The 22,919-nt window shown below is 43.0% G+C and overlaps 4 protein-coding genes across 4 annotated transcripts; all 4 read left to right on the top strand.

The window, feature by feature from the left end:
• The first annotated feature begins 120 nt into the window (after positions 1-120).
• On the top strand, positions 121-11,445 carry K450DRAFT_249347 (uncharacterized protein). Its single transcript, XM_051590385.1, has 10 exons — positions 121-180; positions 300-441; positions 512-631; positions 697-998; positions 1,072-5,505; positions 5,570-6,118; positions 6,186-6,884; positions 6,955-7,672; positions 7,746-10,913; positions 10,982-11,445. Coding segments are annotated over exons 1-10 (10,551 nt in total). The 5' UTR covers positions 121-178; the 3' UTR covers positions 11,399-11,445.
• A 37-nt stretch (positions 11,446-11,482) lies between these two features.
• K450DRAFT_249340 (uncharacterized protein) lies at positions 11,483-13,571 on the top strand. Its single transcript, XM_051590384.1, has 3 exons — positions 11,483-12,009; positions 12,096-12,321; positions 12,393-13,571. Exons 1-3 carry the CDS (start codon positions 11,519-11,521, stop codon positions 13,446-13,448), a joined length of 1,773 nt encoding a protein of 590 aa, XP_051442983.1. The 5' UTR covers positions 11,483-11,518; the 3' UTR covers positions 13,449-13,571.
• Positions 13,572-14,030: 459 nt separating this feature from the next.
• K450DRAFT_249331 (uncharacterized protein) lies at positions 14,031-15,603 on the top strand. The gene is made up of 3 exons (XM_051590383.1): positions 14,031-14,197; positions 14,296-15,436; positions 15,508-15,603. The coding sequence occupies exons 1-2, from the start codon at positions 14,148-14,150 to the stop codon at positions 15,404-15,406; spliced, it is 1,161 nt and encodes a 386-aa protein (XP_051442982.1). The 5' UTR covers positions 14,031-14,147; the 3' UTR covers positions 15,407-15,436; positions 15,508-15,603.
• Positions 15,604-16,184: 581 nt separating this feature from the next.
• K450DRAFT_249323 (uncharacterized protein) lies at positions 16,185-22,492 on the top strand. The gene is made up of 8 exons (XM_051590382.1): positions 16,185-16,550; positions 16,645-16,667; positions 16,748-18,747; positions 18,815-19,012; positions 19,073-20,137; positions 20,202-21,785; positions 21,880-21,892; positions 21,967-22,492. The coding sequence occupies exons 1-8, from the start codon at positions 16,348-16,350 to the stop codon at positions 22,308-22,310; spliced, it is 5,430 nt and encodes a 1,809-aa protein (XP_051442981.1). The 5' UTR covers positions 16,185-16,347; the 3' UTR covers positions 22,311-22,492.
• Positions 22,493-22,919: the final 427 nt, after the last annotated feature.

Raw genomic sequence — 22,919 nt, 5'->3', positions numbered from 1 at the left:
GAAAAATGTTTGCCCGTAAAGATGGTGCACACTTGTTTGATAAGTGTGACTGCTGCCATGTCTATGCCATTTTCAAAAGACTTATTGTGCATGAGGTTAGCAAAAGTGAGAGTTTTGGTCTGGACAAACTGAAGGCTTTATGACAGCTGCTTATACTTTCTAACGCCTAATAATTCTAATGTAAGGTCAACGATTCATCATAGGACATTACTGCCTCACTGATTCTGCTCTCCAAAAAAAAAAAGTTGAAATCTCCACATATGCATTCGAGTTGACAACCTGATCTCTTCGTCTCTTAGGTCTAACGCCGAACAAGTGAAGTTTTCGAACGGGGTAATGAATGAAGTTACCAACAACGATTCAAAGTCTGGAACTACGAATAATACCACAAATATGGCAGATACAAAAGCAAAAACTTCCGAACCAAACCTTGACATGCAGGTTTGTAGTACAAGTAATTGAAAGGCTGCTCTTGGTCGATCCATTATGTAATACTAGAATTGCTTTTCAGATGCTTGATGCTCGGATTTGTATTGCTCTAGTGCAATTTTCTCGTATGAGGACCAAAAATGAATATCATCAATGGCTTTTGAGAAATATTGGTGTACCCCTTTCCGTCAAAACTTATGGAGTAAGTGCTTGCATACCGGTACTGAAGTTGAGCTTACGACCGCCTTAACACCTCCACTCTGACAGAACGTAAAGATTCTGTACCTATCTGATGATATCGAAAAGGTCTGGTCTAAAGACTATACGAAACCGGATGCGCAGACTCCCCGGTCGTTATTGACTACTAAAGAAGAGTCGCCGATGACAAGCCCAGGACATGATCGGTCGAGACGATACTATAACCCCAACCTCTATGTGCTATCGCCACATACACATATATTGAGCATTGCAAGCGAATATCGCACCGTCTATATGGTAGATATGAGCGCTAGTCTGTCGTCATTGGATCCGGCCGAAGGCACGGTCCTTATGAGTCAAGTATTGGAGAAGTAAGAGATCTGTACAGTTGTGTTGCAAAGCCTCTGTACCACCGATTGATTTACCTGAATTGGACCCATTTAGGCTCGAAAATTGTTTGGATGGAATTTGTAGGCCATTCTCCTATAGAGTCGCGGAGGGCGTGATAGTAGAGATAAAGCCAAAAATCAGAATCAGCGTCATTGCAGAGTGTTCACAGTTCGCTTCCAACATCAACGTCATCCCACTACTCAGTGACCATCCAACAATGAAAGTTTTCCTTCAAAACGTGGTTCTCACTCCGGATAACCTACAGCAAGTCTTACATCGCCTAAGAGCGGATTTCCACGATTTTCAAAAGGAATACGTCAGTTTTCGCAAAAGTCTTTCATGTCGCCAAGCGAAAACCGACTACGATTTGGACATCTCTACTGAGCATCCAGTAGGACAAGAAAGAGTCTTGGGACACGTACAGCCAACAGATAACCTAATTTCTGCAATAGATCAACCCGTATCAAACCAAGAGACTCCGACCACTACCACATCAGCACAAGATTCTTTGGAAGGAAAAGATATGCCACGAGACTCATACTATGGGAAGCATGGGCGAAACAAGAACGCAGATCGTGACGCGGGACTTGATGCCCGTCGCCATTCTAATAAGTCTCCTATCACTGGGCGATCAAAGAGAGAAGTGTGGGGTCTTGGACGAACGGGAGCAAACTTGACGTACTTACTTTACGCTTGTCACCTGGCATTGAAGCTGTTGCCGCAGGACGGACGGCCCAATGTTGTTCTCATCACTGATGGTGTGATGAAGGCTAGTTTACAAGAAGAATCCGTAGTCAAATTGTTTGTTGAGGACGATATTGCTTGTACTATCATCCAAGTGGGATCCGGGCATCGGCACGCAGTGACGGCCAACTTTGGCTTTGTTCCCGATGACGATATCCTTCAATATGTTGCAGAAGCTACTGGTGGTCATTACCTTCTGGCGGACAAATGCCGACGTGTGCAAGAACCTTTGATTAACGTTCTCTCACAAACATCTGATTTGGATGAAGCTGCCACGCCAGATCCCGTCACATCAAACGACTCTTCTTATTTTCCATCAACTCAGCTTGGCGAACAACTGAATAGTAGACTTAACGAAATCTCGCATCCTGTCGTGCGGTATCTAACCGATCAGGAGCCACGTCATCCAAACTTTTATCATAACCATTTGTTGATTTATGAACGCTCGTTGACAAAGAGAAAAAAATTGGAAGCGAAGAATAGCCACGGTAGCGGAAACAAGTCGATATGGCCTCAACAGGGTGCAGAATCTCAAACATTACATCACGATCAGCATGATCGGCAAAAGACCATTCTGCAGAGAAACTATCCATGGGACCCTTTTGCAAAGCCGATAGAGCCTGTCAACCGTCTACTCAAATACTATGAGTACGCCCTTCCAACAGAGTTCTCACATGTTGTTGCTGCAAGAACTCGACAAGGTTTTATCATCAATTCTATCACCATTTCGAAATCTTTGAAAACGCTGAGGAATGGACAGGAAACGATCGAAGACCCTTTTTCGTTTTGCAAAGAGCATATTCAGATATCAATGACCCTAGCTTGGCAACCTAATGTTACAATTGAGTACAGAATACAGGCATCGTGGTTCCCTCCCCCAACAGGAACACCGCTGCTCAGCTCCACCTTTCTTTCTGATTCCGAATCTCCTACGTCAGGTTCACCGTCATCCATACCGATAGATGGCAAAGCTATGATGCTGGCTGGTGGTATATTTTCAAGGGCAAAGGCACCAAGGGCAGAGATTTTTGTTAGAACCCATATTGAGTATGCACATATGCTCCAAAATTGGGATGTATTCACCAGAAGAATGCAAATGCTAGGTGTCGTTACTGGATCAGTGGCTCCTGGAGATGCTCGCGCTGCACCTATCTATGAAAAATTGGGTCGTTTGAGACAGTCATTGGATCATATTCGTGAACTAGACGAGATACTGAGAACCATAGTTACCTTCAATACTAGACAACTGTCTTCTCTAACGATGAGGCCGTATGCTAAGAATTCTTTCGTTGAGCCACAGACATTGCGCCTGCAACAATACGAAATCTATGTCAACAGCTTCAAGACCTTTTGGGAGTCAATCAACAAAAACGAATTTCGATATCAAATGCGATGCTTTTACGACCACGCTAGTGTCGACTTCTTAATAAGCAACATATCGCCTTATATGTCACCTAGACTGACTTCAACGTATAATCAAGATTATGTTAGCAATGTTGAAGCAGAAATCGCTATTGGACTGGACAAAATTACATCAATGCTCAGTTCCTGGGCGACTCTTGTTGGACCTGATGGTACATTTGTCAAGCTGATCCACCGTTCTAACTATTCGCACACTCCTTTGGAAAGTCAACGCGGTGCAAGACAGACGGTATCTACACCTCCTTTAGAGTTACCAGCATTATTGCATTTAAGCTCTGCATCAACATCTTTTTGTGAAATTCGACTATGGAGGGAAATTGGATGCCTCGTTACTCTACATGTAGTTTACTACAATGTCGATGTTATGTCGCGCCAAGATGTGCTACGAGATTTGCGTACACTGATTCAGAAAGCGAACGAAACTGAAGGACCTGGTTCATACGCAATATGTAAACGACCTCTATCAACACTCTTGATGAGAGATTCAGATCATCTCAGCGAAGCTGATTCATTCACCCATATTCCAAAGGCATTGATGCCTTTACAGCAAGGCAAGAAATTCAGCGAGCAGTATTGGTATATGCCAAGTGCGCTTTGGCTCAATGGTCAATACATCGTTCAAAATCACCTGAGACATATGACATGGACTTGGAATACCAACAACGATCATGATGAATATCATCGCAAAAATAAGATGATGCCTCTTTCCGATCTTGCTTTCCAGTTTTTGTGCCATGCCCGATTGAACCAAGATTATCAGCTTGTTTTACCAAGACAGGACAGAACCCACTTTTACAAAGAGAACATGACGGGATATTCTGATAACCAGACATGTGCTATTCAGTACTTCATCTGGAAAGATGCTAAATCCGGTCGCATCACAACCGAATTATGGATGGAACCAGCGGAAACACCATCGTTAGAAGACCAATATTCTTATGTGAAAGAGGATACATTTGAATTTGATAAGACGTGTCTTTCTCGTCTGGTTACTTTTGATCAGATCCACTCTGTTGGTCGCCTCAAGGCGGTTGCTGAGATCTCGGACGACAGTATGGAACCAAAACTGGATGAAGATCCCGAAAGTCATATTCCGTTGCGGACCATGTCATTATCCACCATATTTGATTTAACAGCTGCCCTTCGCCTTGGTGCCATATTGATGCCTCTTTATGCATGTCCTCGTTTCTTGGAAGAGAGCAAAAGCATATGCTCCTCGCCCGGATCTTGGGTGAATAGTGGATCGATCACGCCTGATAATTTGCTCTCCCCATCAGACGAAATGACAAACTCAATGTTTCTAGAAGAACAATCTGCTTCCAAGAGTAGACCCGTTTCTCGTCCTGTGATTTCGTCAGCAACTCCAGCTTCAAGGCAGCACACTCTTACATCAGAAATATCCGATGCTGATTTTCCCAATTACAAAAATGTTGCCGCGTATATCCAACATCACAAAGAACAGTTTTCGAAATTGAACGAACTGAACCAAGATTATATACTTCTTCACGCATCCGTAGAAAGCGCAATTTCGGAAGAAATCACAGGTGAAATACTTCTGGGTCAACATGATAGCAACACATTATTCTGGGAGGCAGCTATGGCATCTATGACAACATCATCAAACGATACATGTGTAGAGAGCTCTTTATCTTTAGTGAAAGATATCAATGATATGCGCTGTTTCGTCCAGACCATCAATCCAAGATCTTTTATCGCCATTCTACTACCTAAGGTGTCGGTAATCATGGATGCCTTGCTTGAAAACCAGGAGAGTCCCCGCACACCATCTTCAGCTCGTTCTAGAGAGAACTTTGACCTTCAACTCCTCCATGCCACTGTAGAGCATCGATTGAAGGCTATGAAGGAAACATCTTATGTTCCTGTCCTGATGTTTGAATGCGTACGTCAGCGACCCCTACGACCACTCCCACAAGAAAAACAAAACCTGGGTAGAAACGTCTCAAACCATAGTGAACTTGCGGCTTTGTTAGATGACCCACTGGAATTGACAATTACCCCTGTCAATCAACCCAAAGACGACACCAATGGTAACTTTGACATTGAACCGCGGGTATACCAGGGCAAATTTTCAACTAGTATCGCGACATTATCGACGCATTCATTTAAGCTGCAAAGACATATCGATTACATCTATGCCAAGTGCTTTATGACAAGCATTTACGCCTGTATGTTACAAGGCAGAATGGTGGATGAACAAGACATGGAAAATATGGTGAAAATGCTTAGACAAGATTATATCAAGGTTGATATTACGGAGTTTCTCAATTCGCGATCCCTGTTGCATCAGCTTGGCGAGGAATGGTAAGATAGAACAGACAGTAGCAGCTTTCCTTTCTACGCAAATACTGACTCGTTTTCTTTTTAGTAACGATGATGTGGAAGCAGATATACAGCATCGATTTTTGTCTGTAATGCATTATTACTTGGAACCTGTGCGCACTTCAAAATCCGGCCAGTCAGACGTCTACTATTTCAGACCTCCCATGACATTCATTTCTAAGGCGGGACATCGCCGCAAATCAACTCTATCGGTTTCGCAAGGTTCTAATCTCGATCGTCTAGCTTCCTATGCCGAACACCCACTTTTAATTCGACTGGAGTGTGTTTTCCACAAAAAAGCGGACGCTGAACTCCCGGAAGGCCCTGAAACACAGATTGAGCAAGTTATACCTGTATCTGGTCTGCCAACGAGTTACAAATCGCTAGGAAAATCTGGTGAGAACTTCGATTACGAACCTCATGGTATAGGCTCGGACCATTCTCCTGTTGCATCACGGGACGGCACCCGCGCCGAATTGATCCTTGTGTGTATGACAATACCACAATTGCTCATTGACGACCATTACAACGCTGAGGCGGATACACATCAGACACCCTCGAAACCTAAAGATGGTCAAGAAACTGAATCATCAAAGTAACATATATTTCCATGTTTGTGATGCGCTTCTTTCTTCTCGTTGCTGACGTTTTCTTTCCTTCAGAGATGCCATGGAATTATGGAAGTCAGCAAACATATCGGAATACCAAAAAAATGCTCTGATTGAATCGGAAGCTAGACTCTCTTGGTTTTTGAAGGAGGAGGTTATGCATAATCTGCTGCTTTTACCCACTGTCACAGAATTGACCTTGAAGTACATCGAGGAGCAGCTGATTAAGAAAAATCCGTTTGTCGACTTTCCAACTTCGATGGTGCTTCCGCTAAGTTTCGTTCGTAATAACGAGAGGACAATGAACGTATTCTTGGACGAACTAGACCGAGATGAAAGTGGCCACTATCATTTCGCCAGGGTTAACAACTATTTCTACGTCAAGGGTGAACCGGATACCAATCTGAAAAGTCCATCCATATCTTCGTTGAATGCATCTATGAACGAACAACAGGACCAAGGCGTTCCTACATTCAATGACGATTTTTGTCATGGCCTAGGCATTAGTGTACTCACAGCTGATGAGCATACGGAACTGGAGAATGATTCTCAAGCTCATGGAATTGATAATCCACACTTCTGGCTTATACTGCTACCTCGGCAAAATGACATACAAATATACTTTTACTCAAAGCATCATCTCAGCCATCGATCAGAGATTATAAGAGGAGTGAAGCAACACGTTTTGGAAATCCAGGAAAAAGTCAACCGGCTCGTCTTACTGCACGAATTGAATGAGACCCGAATATGCAGGTATGTATTAAACCCTGATTCAGACCTGATGCAGAGAAATCAGCCTTTAACCATTACTCTCTATCTACAGTAAATATCTGGAAGTCCCTGAGTACGCTGAGGACGAGAATCTGTCTGAAGGCAATAACAGTGATGAGACCGATGCTAACAAACAAGATCAAACTCAATCATCGTCAGAGACGTCAGTGTCAACAACTGCAGCGGAAAACTCGTTCCAGCTAGGTCAATTTACATGTCCTTTGCTTTACACCAAAAAATTTCTGCTGCATTGGAGGATTCCGATCAATGGCGCGTTCAAAAGTTTGGCGACCGAAACATTTCGAATGTTCGCTGTCAAGAACAAGGCACATATGTTTGTCATTGAGCGCGAGAATACTGTAGTGTACTGCAAATTATATGAAGAATCGTCAGGAAATGTAAACCATATGGTTACTAAACTGAAAGACATTCGAACACCATCAACCATTGCGGTATCATCTACGGTACCATCTACCCCAATATCGGCATCTTCATCCGCCATCAAAGAAACTTTTTCTTCCGGTACACCGCAGCAGAGAGGAAAAGTGCAGAGTTTGGAAGGATCATCTACCGAGATAGATTCATCCAATTCAAAGTACAAGGCACAGGATAGCCGATATCTGATATTGGATGTTTATGGAGTTGAGCTACCTTCGTGGATTGAACATGAGCTGATTGAGATGGTGGAAAATCGGTTAATGTCTAACATCACGTTGAGAGAAATGCAACAATTTCTTCTTAGAAACCCGACATCCAAACTGTCGCCTGCGGTAAGTCCAATGCTTATAATACACCTTCCCTGCGCCTTATTTATATATATATGTTAATGATTTTTTTGATCAGGATGTGGAATACCTGCTTCCCAGCCAGAGACCTCCAACAAAGCAAATTCTGCGCATACCCACTGTCGTTTCCAATCCCATTAGCCTCTTGGAGCTCATCAAGCAGAGCCTTTTGGCTACAGAGTCATTCCATAATATGGCAGCCTCGGACATTAAGGATGCCATTGTTTCTCATTACCACTCAATTCGAAAATCTGTGGAGGAGGATGCTTTTCTTTGTCGCAGATCATCCAGCATAGCTCAACTCAAGAGCGTCGTTAAGGTTCCAATAGCAGAATACTCCTTCTACTACAACTGCGCAAATCGATCACCTACTTCTTCCACAGCTGTTGAAATGGAAGCGGGACAAGGTTTGGCAGGAATTTGTATCATGCTAATGGATTCCGCCTGCAAACCAGTAGCATCCGTCCCAGTATATGATGACGATGAACTCGATTATACCAGTGTGAATGAGCTAAAGCATGTCTTGGAAGACGAATTTAGGGATGCGAGTGTCCGAACCGCTAACTTCCATATTATGATTGAGGTATGGTCTTACGGTCAATGCAGTGCAGAAGTCTTACAAAAGCATATTTGGCGCTGCTATGGCCAAAGTCTTTGTCACTACATCATACGGGAAACTGCCGATGCTGCTGAAAAGATGAGAAGATCCGATACTCTTTCTAAACCACAGCGGCTGCACACTATGAACTACCATTCGCATTTCGACAAAGTTTTTCTGGCTTTGAAGTATGCGGCTGATTGGGGAAGCACGATCATCTCACCACTCACAAAACACGTATTCCTACAACCATGGAGTATCGACGACATATTGGCCAAAGCATCTCAAGAAATAGAAATGATCACTCAACAATCCCCATCATTGTTGATACATCGCTCTTCAGATGCCAGCGGTTCAACCAACCTAGATCATAAACTACCGTGGTCATTGCATAATGTTACGCACCATCTTCAACAAGTGGTTAGAGAAGCTGATGAGTTTGTGATCGTTAATGGATTGCTGGACAACCTTACGAACAAGAACAATACGGATTCTGCAGTTGATAGGAGAGGCAGCCATGAAAGCGAACTATCTGCAAAGTCAACAAGTGACCCACACTCTCGACGAGGTTCTACCGATTCCAGTATGCTGGATAGATCCATCAAGTCAGGCAAGGATGAAGTTGCAAGAAGGCAAATTTTAGGCAATTCTTCTGTTTCGAAAACGGAAGATGTAACTGACCCTGGCTATCGCAAACGGTCGAACTCTAACGTATCTCAAAGACAACTGCTTGAAGTTCTTCAATCACACAAGAAGAGGTGTTCCAACAGTATTTTCAAGCATTGCTTTGTATTAATGAAAGTGGATACCACCAATCTCAGCATTTATACCTTTAACTGGCCAAGCACAGTTAGCAACCATCTGATCAATACTCTGGATAGAATTGTCACCTTCCAGGAATCACGGGCTCAAATGTTATCCAATATAGTTCACCAAAAGATGGGATTATTTCATCACACCATGCCGTTCAAAAACATACTCGAACCACTGTGCGCAACATCAAAGCTGCCCGCGTCACAAAGTCCGAAAACTGGAGGTACTGTAACCATGACCACTCCACCCACTGTGCACAAGCGCTTGTCAGAGAGTAAGGTCAAAGTATCTTCTCCAAAACCCATTGAAAATCGAGAGAACCCGGTTACCCTCGACTCTCTTACGGAACTTGTGTTTCTTTCCGGTACCTCGTCGTCCATCGCCGCAGCAAAGGAATTAAACCGCGCGCAGAAAGGCCAAGAAAAAGTTCACACCGCCGCTCGTGTCTTACAACCAAACAACATATTGAGGGATGTCGTTTATGAGAATACAGGTTCACCCACTGTATCTAAAGTCGATGACCCTCTCATTCGACATGCACAAGGATTCCTTGAGACTTATCTTCGGCAATCTCGTATTCGAACAGCGCATGAGAAAGCTTTCAAAGTGTACTCCAAATGGGCTAGCCGCTATGTCGATCTTTCTAACCACTCGTCCATGGAAACTATGTCTTCTTCGGATCTAACTATCATCATGGGCTCAGCTCGTCTACTTCACTTTTGCCGTACACCTCTAGTGCTTGCTTCCATAAATACCCCATTATCAACCAAAGACGATGATGATGAAGCTACTAGCCCTAAAGTTAAAAATCCATCTTCATGTGCTAGCAAATGGTATTCCAATGTGGTCAAAACTCTTCTAAAAGAATACGCCACGTATCTTGAAGGAGTTGGCATGCATATCATAAGCTTCGATACTCAAGATGTCAATGGTGGAACCGCCGATCAAAAACGGGGATCCGATGTTAGTGCAACTGTGACTACTGAGGCAGAGAGTCCTACAGTTTATTTACTCAAGGTGTTTGATGGAGGCTCTGTACTATGCCAAGTTCGAGTATACGAAGGTTTTGTCTCGGTCACTCTCTATACCCTTCACCGCCGCTATGGTCGACTGAGTCTATGGGCGTATGCTGACGAAGGACGTGAAACCAAAAGACAACGCTTCAAGGCCTTTACCGAGGAATGTGACAATTTTAAAACACTCATTCATGTAAATTCATTTGTATTCGATTTCCATTTGCGCTACATGCAGCGTATGCTTAACACGCCGGAAAACCTGTCGTCCTCCGTCAATCTTTTGGCGGCCATTCGCGCTTTTGAACGACTGTATACTAATCCAGCCAATTATTCTCGAAATCGAATCGTGAGCGGCTATATTCATGTGGACATAGATATTAGTGCTGAGAGGTTACTATCAACGGCATACCGTCATGCCAACAAAATTGGCTGTAAAGCCCTCCACCATGATAACAATGTCGTCGCCTGCTTTGTCAACAGCAACGACCCTTCCTTTAATGAAACTGCGGCTAGCACCACACCTTTCCAGTTTTCATTGATTCTCTGCTCATTGGACAAGCATGACGAGGATTATGATAAGAATACCCTACGACTTCGATACTTTGTCATCGTCACATACGATGACACCACTATATCATCCTCTACTCGCTCCAAGCCAACACCTTTAGCAATTCTCAAGTCCCACCCTAGCATTGGTCATGTTGATCCCTTGGATGAATTACTGGCGCCAGAGATTGGGTTGACACTAGGACAAGTGGTGCGCAGCGCTCAGGCCAAGATAGATTTTATGATATCCAAGGTAAGACTGTTTCTGACATTCAATTTTTGTTTGAACAAACCGTGGCTAATGACTATGGCTTGATTAAGCTTCTGCTGTACTATCGACGAGATCTTGATTGGAGTCACATATATGAACGCGTAGACAGCCATAGCTATCAAGAAATCGCTCCTCTGCTACATCAGTTTGATACCGTCGACCTTATGACTGCTGAGCCTAATTTTGCCCGTTATTTGAAAATGAGCCTTCCGTGGGACAAGGTGCTAGACTTGATCTGCAAGTGCTACGGTGGCGGAGTACGAAAAATGGAAAACAATGGCGAGAAACACCTGTTGCTGTTCAACGCTCGCTACATGGATTACCTTTTGCACTTCCGGGTAGGAAAGGGCATCAAAGTAGAAATGGTCAGCCGAGAACCACGCAGCCAATTGTTAGAGCCGGCGGAGAAGCAACAAATCACCGAAATAGGAACCTTGATTGGCTACTTACTGTGGAGATTGAGATGAGGTTTTGTACATAAAAATAAATGAGTTTTTTTTTTTACCCCAACGTACGATCCCCAAAATTTTGTGGACCACTATAATTCTAGACACTCACTCTTTTGTTCGAAATATCGCCATTTGACCATGGCCGAATTTAAACTTAAGAATCTGGGATTCCATACTACACAAAAGCTGACTTCGACAATAAATCTTGGCAATCGGATAACGCAACTGGGTGAATCACTCAGGTATGCTCGCCAGTCCCTTTCACAGTTGACAGTTGCCCCTTTGACAGCTCTAAATACGGTCCCGCCTGTATCGCCGTCCACAGAGGAGCAACCATCCGTACTTGAAACGCCAGCTCCAGATCAAACCATTGGAAAGCTTACTGTTAACATTGTTGAAGCTCGGAACCTCAATATCACCAACCCAAAATCTGCTCGACCATATTGTTTGCTTCAGTGTGATAAGAACGAATTCTCAACGTCCGATGGAAGTGGTACATTAAAGTCCACTGTAGATAGCCAAGCTCAATCGCTTGCGATCCCTATACCCAACGCAAAAGCATCCAAGCCTGATCCTTTCCAGGTGGCAATGCAAGCAAGTTGTCCAAAGTGGCAATATGAAGTGGTTTTGTAAGCTTAAATTTGAGTTTGATTTGTCCAATGAGAGTATTTGAAAACCATAATGCTCACTAAACTTTTTTTCTATCCCTCCTTAGTGATATTATTCGTGTTGATTGCGATCTTACTATCTCTGTTTATGACCAAGGAAACACGTCTGCTTCAGGAGAAGAACGATTTCTTGGCTGTGTGACTATCAAACCTCAATTCAAACATAAGCATACTATGGACAACTGGTTTCGGCTAGAGGACCGAGACACTACGGGAGAAGGGTCTGTTTCTGGTGAAGTTCGGCTGCAACTGACATATACCGCTTCAGAGTTGGTAAGTCAACCTATATTATTAAAAGCTCTGCACTAGTCCGCAGCAATTAACACGTATTTAAAATCTATTAGTCCTCGAAGCTATCCCCCTCTTCATTCCGAATGATTCGATTACTTGGACATGGCTCCTTTGGAAAAGTTTACCAAGTTGTGAAGATAGACTCCAATCGAACTTACGCTATGAAGGTCTTGTCAAAACGAGCCGTTATTTCACGCAACGAATTATCACATACGTTTTCGGAACGGAATGTTCTGGTACGCACAAGTGAAAGCCCCTTCATTGTCGGTTTGAAATTCAGCTTCCAAACCGCCGATAAGCTTTATCTCATCATGGATTACGTTTCTGGTGGAGAGCTCTTTGGTCACCTGCAACACGACAAAATGTTTAGCGAAGACAGAGCTCGATTCTATACATCGGAACTATTATGCGCACTCGAACATTTACACAAGTATAATGTTGTTTATCGAGATCTGAAACCCGAAAATATCCTTTTGGACCATAACGGCCATGCATGTCTCAGCGACTTTGGCCTGTGTAAGGAGAATGTTTGCCAAGATGACACGACCACTACGTTTTGTGGTACATCTGAATACCTTGCACCAGAAGTGGTAAGCCGCCAGCCATATGGCCGAGCGGTTGATTGGTGGAGTCTTGGAATTTTGCTTTACGAATTGTTGACGGGATGGCCACCTTTCTATTCGGATAACACCAAGATTCTATACAGAAAAATTCTGACGGCGAAAATACGCTACCCAGCTTCCATGAGCCTCGAAGCCAAGGATTTGATACAACGGCTACTCGATCGCAATTCTGCTACGAGATTGGGCGCTGGACAAGACGATGCCAAGGAAATCAAAGCACATCCTTTCTTTAAGGAAATTGATTGGGTTAAGCTTGTGAAGAAGCAAGTTATGCCTCCATTCAAGCCAGTCATGACCGCATCACAACGAAAAGGTGATGTAGACGATGAACTTGATGTCGGCTCAGACACCAAACACACTCCACTGAGCTCGACTTGGCAAGCAGAATTTAGAGGCTTCAGCTATGCTCGCCCCGATGATGCAGCAAGCTATGTCAGTCGGCAGACCATAACATCGTTTGATGACGATGACTGCGGGTTGTGGTGATGAATACACATCGCCATATTTGCTTTTCCTTTGTAAAAGAAAAAAAGCTGTCACCTTACTTTTCCTTGTCTTGATTTCATCCTTCCAGTTTTGTAAATACCGTACCATTTTTGTATAAACATTCTCAAACTTACCAACTGAATTTCGGTTCGATTCTTGGATGAACGTTGACTTAAATCGTATCGCGTTGCTCCCGCCAGACTTGCAGTTGAAAATACTGTCTATGGGAACAGAGGCTCCCAAAGATGGTTTCATTCAGGACATTTCAACCCGAAACAATGAGTCAACTGATTTCAATATTCCTATTGCAGCCATTCTGCAAAACTTGGGTACGCAAGGTTACTATATTATCGACGACTTCCTTCCTCAGGAAGTTGCTTCTGAAGCACTTAAGCATGTGAAGGTGAGTTGGCATCGATACCTGAAAGATAACCGCCTTAACTTGTTAGTCACATCACATTTCCTAGGCGTTCAATGCGAGAGAAGAGTTACACACAGCAGGAATGGGTGCAGCGTCAGGACATTGGAAGGATGAAAGCATACGTGGTGACAAAATCAAATGGTTAACAACCCTGGATAAAGATGCAGTGGGTCCCCTAAGTATCCCTCTGGGATGTATGAAAACTATACTAAGTTCTTTACAAAAAAGAATACGACCAAGGAACGAGTTTTTCACGAAAGCCATCCAAATCGCACATTATGGCCCAAACGGAGCACGGTATAGCCAGCATTCAGATGTTTCTCCGCTTATCCCGACGCGACGGTTGACCTTTATCTTGTACCTGCGAGAAACACCACATGTGAGCAACCCCGGTGGTCACTTACGTCTACAAACTTTAACGGGTACTTCCGTCGATATTGAACCCAAGATGAATAGAATGGTGGTATTTCGCAGCGATCTTCTCCATCAAGTGCTTCCAAGCTACTTTGATCGATATGCAATGACCCTCTGGGCACATAATCAAGAGACATTGGATAGCCGGGATTTCTTACAAGTAGCAAACCTACCATCCATTTTCGTCAGCGTTCCAGCATACAGAGACCCAGATACAAACAAAACCATCGTAAATCTTTTTGATACTGCGACATATCCCGAACGAATCAAAGTGGGTGTATTGTACCAGGATGCTAAGGACGAACCATGGGAACACAGCGAAATACCTCGCAAGTATCAAAACTACATAAAATCTCTGCACTGGTCAAACGAATATGCTAGAGGACCACTCATTGCACGAGCCGTTATCCAAGAACAACTATACAGTAATGAAGATTATTACATGCAGATTGATTCGCATATGCGATTCGCACAAGGTTGGGACGAAGAACTATTGCACAATCTCTCGAAATGCCATGACCCTCAAAAAAGTATACTTTCAACTTATCCACCGACCATCATCGATGATACTCTCATTCCCATACCGGGCCCAGTTCTACTTTATCCAACGCATTTTGACTCAGATGGAATGCTGAGAATTAAAGGAACATCAGTGGATGCGTCAGAATCTCCAAGATCACATATGTTCGCAGCGGCTGGATTTCTGTTTTCGCCAGGCAAACTGGTGTTTGACTTGCCATACGACAAAAATCTGGAGTGCTTATTCTTCGGTGAAGAAACTCTCTTGTCGCTTAATATATGGATGAAAGGATGGAGCATTTATTCACCATGGTGCGCAAGAGGATACGGAACCACCTGTTGGCACAAATGGGATCGATCGTATCGTAGAACCTTATGGCAAGATTTCGGAAACTCCGAAAGCATGATGAAGAAGAGATCCGACTCACAGCAAAAAGTTCATGCCTATGTGCAACAGCTCAAGTACGAAAATGGTAATCAGAATGAACGAACGTTGAGCTCATTCGAAAAGGCCGCCGGTGTATATTTTGAAGAACGCAGAGTAGTAAACGATATACAACGTCAGCCAGATGCGGCTGGGAAAATTACGGAAAACGCCCAATGATTTTGTTATATGCATTTGTCTCGCATCAAGGTATTTTTTTTTGGAGCCATTTTTAATAAACTGAAGCGCGCATGGTCTGCTATAACACCCTCTTGTTTCAGGTTCTTGAACCTTTTTCACTGGTCAATCTCAAGTTCAAGCTATCAGTCCTTATTTCCGCCGAGATGAAGGAAGCGATCACTGATAGCGTGGCTGAAATGCAAGAGTCAAGTCAATACTAATCCTTGCGCGTTATGATGCTCATACGTGCCCTTACCTTGGAGTCGGTTGATTTTGTCCATTTGACATCTCTAAGCCTCCCTTGCTAGGGTTGTTCTCTTCGATGATGAAAGCACCCGTGCTTGTAGTACGTTTAGGCGTTGGCCTCGGCGTATCGGGTCGAGACGTGAATCCTACCGACTGCTCCTGTTGCTCTTTTTTTTCATCATACGCCTTGTGGAATAGCATAGTATGATACGATTTGATATTTTCTGAAGATTGACTGGTTTGAAGAGGTGGCTTGCTGACTTTCTGGCTGTTCATAGTGGAGTGAGTTATGGATTTCAAAGAGGAGAGAAACAAAAAAGCAAAAGGAACTCCAGCGGGTCGTGCATGGACCAAGTTTGGACTTTTGATTATTTTGGTCTGCGCATGTGCTAGGGTTAGGGCAAGGTGAATTGTTCAGGTATCTTTGTTCAATTCGCCGTGAACGATTGGGTGTGACCGACCATAAGAAACATATCCAACAAAAGACACTCTATCGCTTTAATTTTAATCATGTCATACGTAAATTCCATCATCGATTTCTTAAATCTCCTCAACGCTCGCCTTATTTTCCTTCGATAAATCCCCTCTTATTTACTCAGCCATACAAAAAAAAAAATAGTCAAAGTCTTGTGTATTGCTTTTAATCGTAGTCTAAATCACCAACACAGTTGATCGATCATACTGGAGTTCCCACTATGGCGACCAATCGCAATAATAAACAGCGTGGACCACCAAATCAATGGTATAACAGCGGTAACACAGCACCCCCGCCATCCACCAGCAGACGACCCGCACGCAACTACGATAATACTCATTATCCCAACAGATCACATAATGAGCTTCCAGAAATATCTAACTATCATCAGGATAGAAACCAAAGATATCAGCAGAGTGATAGGTATTCACTACATTGTTTTGTTTTGTTCTCAGTACTGTAAATGCTCTCATACTAAACAAAAATTAATATTGTATCAACTCAATCACCACAGCAGTGTTAACATGCAGCAATTCCAACGTAAGTAGTTGTGTATGGTTTGACTTGCCATTAGTAAGACTAATTGCTTTTTTGACATCTATTATATATTTCTACCATAGGCCCAAACAATGGTGCTCCACCGATGATGCATAGACATCCCCCGCCGGCACCCAAGCCAGTTAATCAGGATAGCAGATATGCGCATCATCCCTTCCCTGGTGATCATACTCCGCAAATAGAAATTTCAAATGCTCATGAACGTGAAACTTCATCGGCATATCCGGCTTGGACCAATGCGCCCAATGTTCCACTCGCCCAGGAGGATATCAGTGACATCTTTATCGACCTTGCCCGCAAATTTGGCTTCCAAAATGATAGCATGAAGAACATGTATGACCATTTAATGGTCATGTTGGATTCAAGATCAAGCAGGATGTCTCCGGAACAGGCGCTTTTAACGCTACATGCTGAATATATTGGAGGCGAGGATGCCAATTATCGGAAATGGTATTTCGCCGCTCAGCTTGACTTTGACGAAGCCAAAAAGCGTCGCCGGCCAACCCGCAAGCAGGTTGACATACCCAAAATGGTTCGTCAGCAATCGACTGCTACCCTCGATGTCGATGAGACCAGTGATTTGGCAAAGGCAAATTATCATTGGGAACAGACCATGATTCACACATCTGACTTTGACAGGACGCAACAACTGGCCCTGTATCTATTAATATGGGGAGAAGCTTCCGTTATACGATTTTGTCCTGAGGCCCTTTGTTTCATCTTTAAGCAAGCATACGATTATTTGAAAGGACCAGACTCTTCTGTGAATACATTCATGGCTAGCGAAGGCTCGTTCCTGGACCATGTCATTACTCCACTGTATAATTTCATACGAGACGAAGCATATGAAGTTGTTGACGGCCAATTCGTCAAAAGAGAGCGAGATCATGCGCAAGTCATAGGCTATGATGATGTCAACCAGCTTTTTTGGTATCCAGAATCAATAGCTCGTATTGTGATGAAGGATGGCCACACTTTCTTGTATTCCCTCCCACAACACCGAAGATACCTGGCCTTGAAGGATGTAGATTGGTCAAACGTTTTTCATAAGACCTTTTTGGAAAAACGCTCCTGGATGCATCTTTTCATCAACTTCACACGCATATGGATCATTCACATTGTTGCATTCTGGTACTATACTGCTGCCAATGCTACCTTTGTATACCAAAACAGCGATCCTGCCATCGCTGCTAAGGAAACCCCTGTCATGTATTCTGCTGTTGCCGTTGGAAGCGGCATAGCAATATTGTTTGTCATATTTGGATGCATCTTCGAATATTCGTATGTTCCATTGACTTGGAGGAGTGCCAAGGTTCTCACCCGGAGACTGATTATTCTGACCATCTTGCTAGCCATAAACGTTGGCCCTTCTATATACTGTATTGGCTTCGATCGTACAAGTCGTAATTCATGGATCGTCAGTGTCACGCAACTATGTATAAGTTGTGTGACAACCCTGTATCTATCCATTGTCCCGATGTCGCGCCTTTTCATATTTCTCTCTGGCAGCCAGAGTCGAAAGAAACTTGCAAGCCAGACGTTTACAGCCAACTATCCCCATCTTCATTTGAAAGAGAGACTCATCTCCATTGCTCTATGGTTTTGTGTGTTTGGATGCAAATTGGTCGAATCCTACTTTTTCCTAGCTCTCTCATTCAAGGATTCTTTCCAAGTTATGTACAAGATGCGCATTCAAAATTGTAACGACTCTGTTATTGGATCGTCTCTTTGCACCAATATGCCAATTATTACTCTCATTTTGATGATGTCGATGTACCTTGTTCTGTTCTTCTTGGATACGTACCTCTGGTACATCATATGGAATACGTTTTTCTCTATCATACAGTCGTTTTTGTTGGGATTCTCCATCTGGACTCCTTGGCAAAATATCTTTTCTCGGCTACCAAAGAGAATATATTCGAAGCTAGTGACCAACACTGGTAGCACATTGACGCTGAAACCCAAAGTCCTTTGCTCTCAAATTTGGAATGCCATTATCATTTCAATGTATAGGGAACATTTTCTGTCGGCTGAGCATGTTCAAAAACTGTTGTACCAATTGGTAAGCCAACCCCCTCGTTTGAAATGCATAATTTTTTAAATTAGCTTCTTACTGATTGCCCGATTAGGTTCAAAATCCTAGTGATGGTAAGAGGTCCTTGAAACCTCCAACTTTCTTTACTTCTCAGCATAAGAGGGATGGTGAGGAATACCTCCCAAATGGATCTCAGGCTGAACGGCGTGTTCATTTCTTTGCACAAAGTTTGACAACACCAATGCCTGAACCGATGCCTATCTTGTCTATGCCCACTTTTACGGTTCTAACTGTAAGTGCCTTTTACATCTTGGATACGTTGGTAAACTCATTTTGACTTTGGTACTTCCAGCCTCACTACAGTGAAAAAATTCTTTTGTCGTTGAGAGAGATCATCCGAGAAGAGGATCCAAATTCAAGAGTCACTTTATTGGAATACCTAAAGCAGCTACAGCCGGGTGAATGGCTAAATTTCGTGAAGGATACCAAAACTTTGGCGGACGAAAGTGTCATCGCTTCTATCGATGGCCAGTCTTCATCTTCATCGTCAGGATCCTCATCTACAGCAACTTCTGAGATCGACGAAAAGTATGCAGGAAAGACGCACATTGACGACCTGCCATTTTACTGTGTTGGTTTCAAATCTTCTGCACCTGAGTACACTGTCCGTACCCGCATCTGGGCATCTCAGCGAGCGCAAACATTGTACCGCACGGTGAGCGGATTCATGAACTATTACCATGCTATCAAATTGCTCTATCGAGTTGAAAACCCTGAAATCGTTCAAAAATATCATGGCGATGTTGATGGACTGGAAGCTGAACTTGATAGTATAGCTGTGAGGAAATTCAGATATTTGGTTGCCATGCAAAGATACTCCAAATTCAACAAAGAAGAGCAACAATCGACCGAGCTGCTGTTTAAAAAGTATCCAAGTTTACAAGTCGTGTACCTCGATCAGGAACCTGGTAAATCGGAAAAATCAGAAAATGTGTTTTATTCTGTACTCACCGACGGGGGCTGTCCTCTCCTACAAGATGGCAAGCGAGCTGCAAAATATAGGATTAGACTTCCTGGAAATCCTATTCTTGGTGATGGAAAATCCGATAACCAGAATCATGCGCTTATCTTCTATCGTGGTGAATTTTTACAGTTGATTGACGCCAATCAAGACAATTATCTTGAGGAGTGCTTAAAGATTCGAAACGTTCTTTCCGAATTCGAGAACTTGGGCATTTCCAACACATCACCGTATTCTTTCAATCCAGACAAAACTGTGACATCTCCTGTTGCAATTGTTGGATCTCGTGAATATATCTTCTCCGAAAATATCGGCGTTTTAGGAGATGTTGCTGCCGGAAAAGAACAAACATTTGGTACTTTGTCGCAGAGAATTATGGCAAAGATTGGTGGAAAGGTATGTTATGGTTCCTATAAATCAAACCACACTGAAATGAGATTGACCCTTTTCATAACTGAAGCTCCATTATGGTCATCCGGATTTCCTCAATGCCATATTTATGACAACTCGCGGAGGTGTCAGCAAAGCTCAAAAAGGTCTCCACTTGAATGAGGATATCTACGCCGGTATGAATGCGTTCTCTCGCGGTGGTCGTATTAAGCACTCAGAATACTTTCAGTGTGGTAAAGGTCGTGATCTTGGCTTTGGCTCTATCCTGAACTTTGTTACTAAGATTGGAACCGGTATGGGCGAGCAAATGCTTTCTCGTGAATACTATTATCTTGGGTCGCAATTGCCACTTGACCGGTTCTTGACGTTTTATTATGGCCACCCTGGGTTCCATGTCAATAACGTCTGCATCATGATGGCGATCCAAGTTTTCATGCTTGTCATGATGTATATTGGAGCTATCAGTTCATCGGTAACGATCTGTCAGTACAACCCAAATGCATCTCCAGATTCACCACTCAGACCTCCAGGATGCTACAATCTTGTACCCATCATTCTCTGGATCCAACGCTGTGTCATCTCGGTTTTCATCGTATTCTTTATCGCCTTTCTACCTCTCTTCTTACAAGAACTTACGGAGAGAGGCGTTGTACGAAGTCTTGTCCGCTTGGGAAAACAATTCTTGTCCCTTTCGCCATTTTTTGAAGTGTTTGTAACGGAAACCTATACTTATTCGATTTTGACGAACCTGGCCTTTGGGGGTGCTCGCTACATTGCAACTGGTCGTGGATTTGCCACAACAAGAATCCCATTTGCCAACCTCTACTCTAGATTTGCTGGGCCTAGCATTTACTTAGGTTCTCGCAATTTCCTAATCCTCCTTTTCGCCTCACTATCAGCCTGGACTCCGTATCTTATCTATTACTGGTTCACTGTGGTCGCACTGGTTTTCTCTCCGTTCTTGTTCAACCCACATCAATTTTCTTATGTGGAGTTCATGATCGATTACCGTAGCTATTTACGTTGGCTCTCTCGTGGAAATATAAACGCTCGGTCTAACTCCTGGATTGCCTACTGTCGCATTTCTCGCACCCAAATTACCGGATATAGGAAGAAAGTGCTAGGCGACCCAGCCGATAAACTTGCTGGAGATGTACCTCGAGCTAAATTTGGCGTCATCTTCTTTTCCGAAATTGTGGTTCCGCTGGTCCTGGCGTTCATTTGCATGGTGGCATACCTCTTTGTGCGAAGTTTTAATCAATATGACAACACATTGCCCAACCAAGGTCAAAGTGGATTAATTAGGGTTGCGATTGTTGCTCTAGGTCCGATTGTATGCAACGTTGCCGGTTTGATCGTGATCTTCCTCTTGTCTCTTGCATTTGGCTGGTGTGTGGATTCCTTCTTTACTCGGTTTGGAGCATATATGGCGGCCCTTGCTCACACCTGGGCCGTTGTTAACCTTATTGGCATATTTGAGCTCCTTCTCTATCTGGAGTTGTGGAAGTTCCAAAACGTACTTCTCGGGATGATCGCTGCCATGGCCGTGCAAAGATTTATCTTCAAAGTCCTGATTACCGTCTTCTTGACTCGAGAATTCAGACCAGACGATATCAACCAAGGCTGGTGGACCGGTAAATGGTATGGCCGTGGGGTAAGTACATTCATCATCTTCTATTTTTTTACAAACCTGAGTGAGTGTCTGCTTACTTAACCTTTTTCGCTGTATGTGCAACTCTACATTCTAGCTTGGCCCGCATGGTTAGTGTTGATTTAATGGGATTCGGTGCGTCGTTTTACAATATGCTAATTAAAATACTGCTTTTTACTCATAGCGTTTACCCAACCACTGCGAGAGCTGCTCTGCAAGACAATCGAAATGACAATGTTTGCTGCCGATTTCTTGCTCGGTCATTTCATATTATTCTTGCTCTTCCTGTTCTGTCTAATTCCATACATAGATCGCGTCCATTCGCTAATGCTATTCTGGCTACGACCAAGCAAACAAATTCGGCCACAGATTCTCTCCATCAAGAAGAGTAAGCAAAGACGACGAATTGTCATTTTGTACAGTGCTCTCTTCGTTCTTATCTTCCTAGTGTTGGTTGCTGCAATCGTCGTGCCTTGTATACTCCACCCACAGGTGTCTTTGGCTAAGTTTCAAGCTATAGATGTTTGAACGCGCAATTTATATAACATTTGCATTTTTCCATTTTTTCATTTTCCCTATTTATGTTTGATGCGACGTCTCTTCCTTTGTCACAATAAAGAAATTGTATACTTAGTGCCAAAATATTATGGAAACTGGCTGTCTCTACAGTCTTGCTTATGATGACCATAATACTCACTGCTTCTTCGAACCCTCTATCAACATTGTTGTGAACGAATTCATTGTTTTACACTATTATTATTTTTACTCTCACAAGTTCACTAAGATGAATATGCTTTTTGGGTTATTTTGAAAAAAAGAAATTAAAAAAATTTCGAAGGTATTGATCGCGCTCATTGGAAAGAACTCCATCACAGTACTAGAATTAGCTTCATTGAAGTATAATATATTTTATTAATCACTATCGTCTTAAAAACTTTAAAATGTAGCGACTTTAAAATATAGCAATGACCTTAGGAAATATAATGCGAAAAGAACAGTAGAATGTTGTGGCGGTAATATATAGCATCCATCCATAAGATAATCATACAAAGCAGAAACGCATAGACTGCGATTCAAATGGTAGTAACAAAATTTTGGAGCACGAGAATCTTGTGTAAATATGTCACCAATGGAAAT

The sequence above is a fragment of the Umbelopsis ramanniana genome (genome assembly GCF_025399195.1).
Source record: "Umbelopsis ramanniana AG unplaced genomic scaffold K450scaffold_43, whole genome shotgun sequence".
In the NCBI taxonomy this organism is placed as follows: Eukaryota; Fungi; Mucoromycota; class Umbelopsidomycetes; order Umbelopsidales; family Umbelopsidaceae; genus Umbelopsis; species Umbelopsis ramanniana.
Note: the sequence above shows the minus strand (reverse complement) of the source record. Positions and strands in the feature narration are given on the sequence as shown.